This window comes from Capsicum annuum, chromosome 4 (genome assembly GCF_002878395.1).
Source record: "Capsicum annuum cultivar UCD-10X-F1 chromosome 4, UCD10Xv1.1, whole genome shotgun sequence".
In the NCBI taxonomy this organism is placed as follows: Eukaryota; Viridiplantae; Streptophyta; class Magnoliopsida; order Solanales; family Solanaceae; genus Capsicum; species Capsicum annuum.
The window spans coordinates 15,293,052-15,297,525 of record NC_061114.1 but is presented as its reverse complement, the minus strand read 5'-3'; the positions used below and the strand labels follow the sequence as shown (position 1 = coordinate 15,297,525).

At 36.0% G+C, this 4,474-nt stretch overlaps 1 protein-coding gene and 1 non-coding gene across 2 annotated transcripts; one reads left to right on the top strand and one right to left on the bottom strand.

Annotated features, from left to right (window-relative positions):
• TRNAI-AAU lies at positions 1–74 on the bottom strand. The gene has a single exon. It is a non-coding gene; the product is annotated as a tRNA-Ile (tRNA).
• Positions 75–133: 59 nt separating this feature from the next.
• On the top strand, positions 134–4,164 carry LOC107869808. Its single transcript, XM_016716236.2, has 3 exons — positions 134–216; positions 1,930–2,043; positions 3,835–4,164. Exons 1-3 carry the CDS (start codon positions 172–174, stop codon positions 3,967–3,969), a joined length of 294 nt encoding a protein of 97 aa, XP_016571722.1. The 5' UTR covers positions 134–171; the 3' UTR covers positions 3,970–4,164.
• The last annotated feature ends 310 nt before the right edge of the window (positions 4,165–4,474 follow it).

Sequence of the window (4,474 nt, the reverse complement as noted above, 5' to 3'; positions counted from 1 at the left end):
TGGCCCATGCAGGTCTCGAACCTGCGACCTTCGCGTTATTAGCACGACGCTCTAACCAACTGAGCTAATGGGCCACATGTCCTATTAATATCCAAATTTCTATTTATTAATATATAATATAAGAAAAAAAAAGAAATATATAACATTGAAGGTTGATGATCTAGGAAGAAAATGGAAGAAGAAACCAAGATTTCAACCATGAAAGATGATTATGAGGTAACAAAACTCTTATTTCATACTTGTTATTTTTTAATATTTTGATTACTACTACCAACTTTTTATTGAAATTGTTATGAAGAAAAAAGAGTTAATGTGATATAGTTCTTGTAGTTTGAAGCTTTCTTTACTGAAATTTAATATCGAACAAGGAGAGAGGTAGAGGTAGACCGAAGAAGTATGGGGGAGATGTGATTAGACAGTCTGACAGGATATGACACTGCTTTAGTGTTGGGTTTGAAATTGATAGGGCATCATGCGGAAGATTATAGTTTGCAAATTATGGAGACGATAATTTAGACGAAAAGAAAAACAGATTAAACAATATATTATTAATATGATTCGGTTGTTATATATGAAAAACTAATATTGAAAATTATAACACTCTTCCATGACTACATTATGGATGTTATTGTGTAATGAGATCTTCTATTTACACCTAGTAGGTAGTTGAACTTTGACTTATTTCTTGGCTGGTTTAGCTTTGTTGGTATAAATGCTCTGAACTGCTTTCCTTATTAATTGACGTTTCTTGCACTGTCCTATTCCCTTTTTAGTAAATACTTTGATATATTGCACTTGAGCCGAGAGTTTTTCGGAAACAACATATCTACCTCCATGAGGTAAGGGTAAGGTCAGCGTACACTCTACTCTACCCAAAAACCTTTTATCGAATTACACTGGGTATGTTGTTGTTGTGGTGGTGGTTTAAGAGAATACTAATCATCAACTCGTCTATTAGAAAGAGCCTCACTACCTCCCTAGGTAGGTTTAAGGTCTATGTACACACTATCCTAGCCAGACTCCACTTGTGGAATTACACTATGTATGTTGTAATAATCATAAATTCAGAGGTAGAGCGAAATTTTTTGGTTTATGCATGTTGGGCCACAATTTTGTTTGGTTATTGGATTCTGAATAAATTATTTGATCAAATTAAATGAATTCTTTGAACACATATTAGGGATTGAGATGTAATGATTGATTGATTAGATTTGAGAAAAAACAATAATAGTGCAATTAATTTAGTGAATGTGTGTAAAATTCCCCACTTGTGGGATCACTGGTATGGAAGGGTACTCTTAGTCACTTTCCAAAGAAGGTAATATCGTTTTTCAAGGCTCAACGAATGGTTCAGAGGGGGTATCTCACCTATTTGACTTACGTTCGAGATATTGTTGTTGTTGTTGTTGTCAAGATGTGGGTAATTGTCTTCGTTGGGAGATTTTGGGGAGGGATTTGGAATGGAATTATATCGAGTCATACATAACAAAATGTTCTTTATTGATCGACCAACACTGTACCTATGGGATATGGATTGGGGAAGGGAAAAACCGTGGATCTTACATAGTATTTTTATCTATCTGATTTATTTCGTACTTTTTCATTATAAGTTTTGAGTTTCTGACTTCCTTCAAGAAGAACTATCTAAATGCGACACTTTCATGACGAAATATCGATTTTTTTAATACTAGAGTCCCAAAACCTCGGAAAAAAGTCCATACTTAGCCTAGTTTATATCTACAGCTGACACAACTCCAAACCAATGCCCCACTACTATCATTTTTCTGTCATTTTCATTTGATATTATTTTGGAGTGACGGCATACTTGCTAGAAAGATTTACTTTGGTTTCCAAGTATGCATATAATTCCTTACCGACTTCTGTTTCTATTTTGTTGTTACTACCTTTAATATATTGACGATAACTCAGGTTGAAGAAAAGAAGCAAGCTGCTGCAGATGTCTTGTATCGATATTCAAACTTTGTTATGGCCTGCATTGGTAATCAAGTTCGGCCTTGTGACTTACGACTACATTTGATGAAAGTAAGCATCTTCTGAATTTTCGTTATCTGTATAGGCATCACGGCAACAATTTCTTTAGTACAGTTATGCATTAACCACAAGAATTTGAGGAAATCATCCATTTTTTGTAGTTGCCATATTCCAACTGCTTCGACTAGCAAATGAGCCACCCAAAAGAACAGTTAGAATCTCTTTGTTTTTTTCGTGCACTCCATTCTTACTCGTCTCTTTTATGTTTATCTTCTCCGGTGCATCGTCTCCAGATATCCTTTACCATCTTCCAAAAATGATATATGTAACTTTATTCGACAGTTTTATTTGTCCAACTTTGAGAATGTAGCTCAACCAATTCATGTGAGATTGATCTTTCCAATATATTTATTCATCGTGTGGCCCAAATAGCTCTACTGTGGGAACTTTTTGTTTGTTCTAAAAGGTCACGCCACCATCTTGGGCTTCTAGTTCATGACATTAACATTTTTGTTACCTCGAGATACATTGACATTCACTGATCTGGACTAAAATTTGGAAAGGGTGCACTTGAAGATATGAATCATTTGAAACATTAAGGTATTTGTTCTGTGGCATATCTTTTAAAAGATACAATTCAGATTGGCTCTGGTTCATTTTGGAAAATGTGGTTGGGGTGACTATATTCAGATTTAGCAATTCGGCATAAATACCGACTCCTCCCCCGTGCTGTAACTTTACGTTGCATTGACATTGTTGCGGCGAACTTTGCTTTGCCACATAGAAAGTTATTACTCTGTGTTGGATTTACTATTCTTTCGCCACTAAACTAGCTCCAATAATTTCTGTCAAAATTTATGACTTATATGTGTGTCCTGTGGGAAGGGAAGAAATAAGAGAAAATCATATTACCGTGTAGGTTTTTGGTATACTGCTTCTATATAGGACATTTTTCCGACACTAATAAAATTATTTTTCTTATTATACGAACTTGTATACTCCGAATATGATGCAACTGTTCGTAAATGCATACACACCTTCATCTTGAGATTCGAACAATGAATTCACTGCATATTGAATAGGAAAGATTGCATTCATCCCCTACTTTATTTCTTGTCAAAATGAATTTGAATTAGTTTCTTCGATACTCAAGGCTTCAAATACCGCAAGAACTGGACTTGTATATCTGCTCATGTTTTGAGAAAACATATGATATAGTTGCTTGCTCTTTGAATTTGAGCGGGCAATTGATCATCTCGAATCAGCAACTGGACTTTATTGAACCATAGCTATGGATTTGCTCATATTTTGAGAAACGTATGATATAGTTACTACGTGTTTTTGGCTGTGTCCATCTTGGCTTTGTCTTGGTTTCCCATTGTTAGTTGCTTTGTATCTTGCTTGGGCCCTGTCATATTTTCTTTCAAACATGCTTCGTTTTTCTTGCTTTTGAGCTGAGAATCTATCAGAAACAGCCTCTCTATCCCACAAAGGTAGATGTCGGTGTGTATCCGACTCTCTCCAAACCCACTTGTAGGATTGTACTGGGTACGTTGTTGTATATGATGTAGTTGCTTGCTTTTTTAATTTCAGCAGGCAATTGGTCATCTCGAATCAGCCACTGGATTTGATGTAACCGTAGTTATGGATTTTGCTCATATTTTGAGAAACATTATATATAGTTTTCTTTCTTTTTGAATTTCCTCTGGCGATTGGTCATCTCAAATAGTTTTTGGTCTTATTTTGCACCTTACGTTTTAAGAAACATACCACTTGTGCACTAGCAATAAAGTTGTTTTAACTGATCCAAGTATTTGTTTTGCTTCGATCAACTTTCTTCAGGAGATCTCGGGATTGCCAACTTCTTTGAAGCAGGAGCGACGCGCAGCAGCATCTTCTCCTGATGCGATGGGTGAGTCGTCGAGCTCAGGCACTTCAAGACTTGATAAAACAGACAGCTTGAAAGGTCTTCTCTAGATGCGGAAACTGCATCATCGTCTTTGTTTTGGTCTAGTTATCGTCTTTAGATGGTATGTTTTTCTCGTTTTGACACGGACCTCCTAGCAAAGTAGTTCTTCGCATTTTCATTTCTAGATTTGTAAATGGAAGGAAAATGAAATGTCTTTTGGATCTGGTATTTTTTTCAGTGAAATGTTCCTAGTAGTTTTAGCAGTTTTGCATCGTTGTTCCCTGTCCTGCGATTTATGTTGCTTCTGATCGTGTTTTGATCATCGCTTTACTTTGTTGTTGTTACTGTTTCTTTTTACGGTATGCTACATGATGCTTTCTCAGTACTTGTTACATCTCTTTTCTTCAATATGTTCTTTGATATGTGTTACCTATGTGGGGGGTCTTTCAAAAACAGTCTCTCTACCTTCAAGAAGTAGGGGTAAGGTCCGCATATATTCTACCCTCTCCATACCCTACCGTGCGGGATTATACGGGATATGTTGTTGGAAATGTTCCTAGTAAATGGATAGAA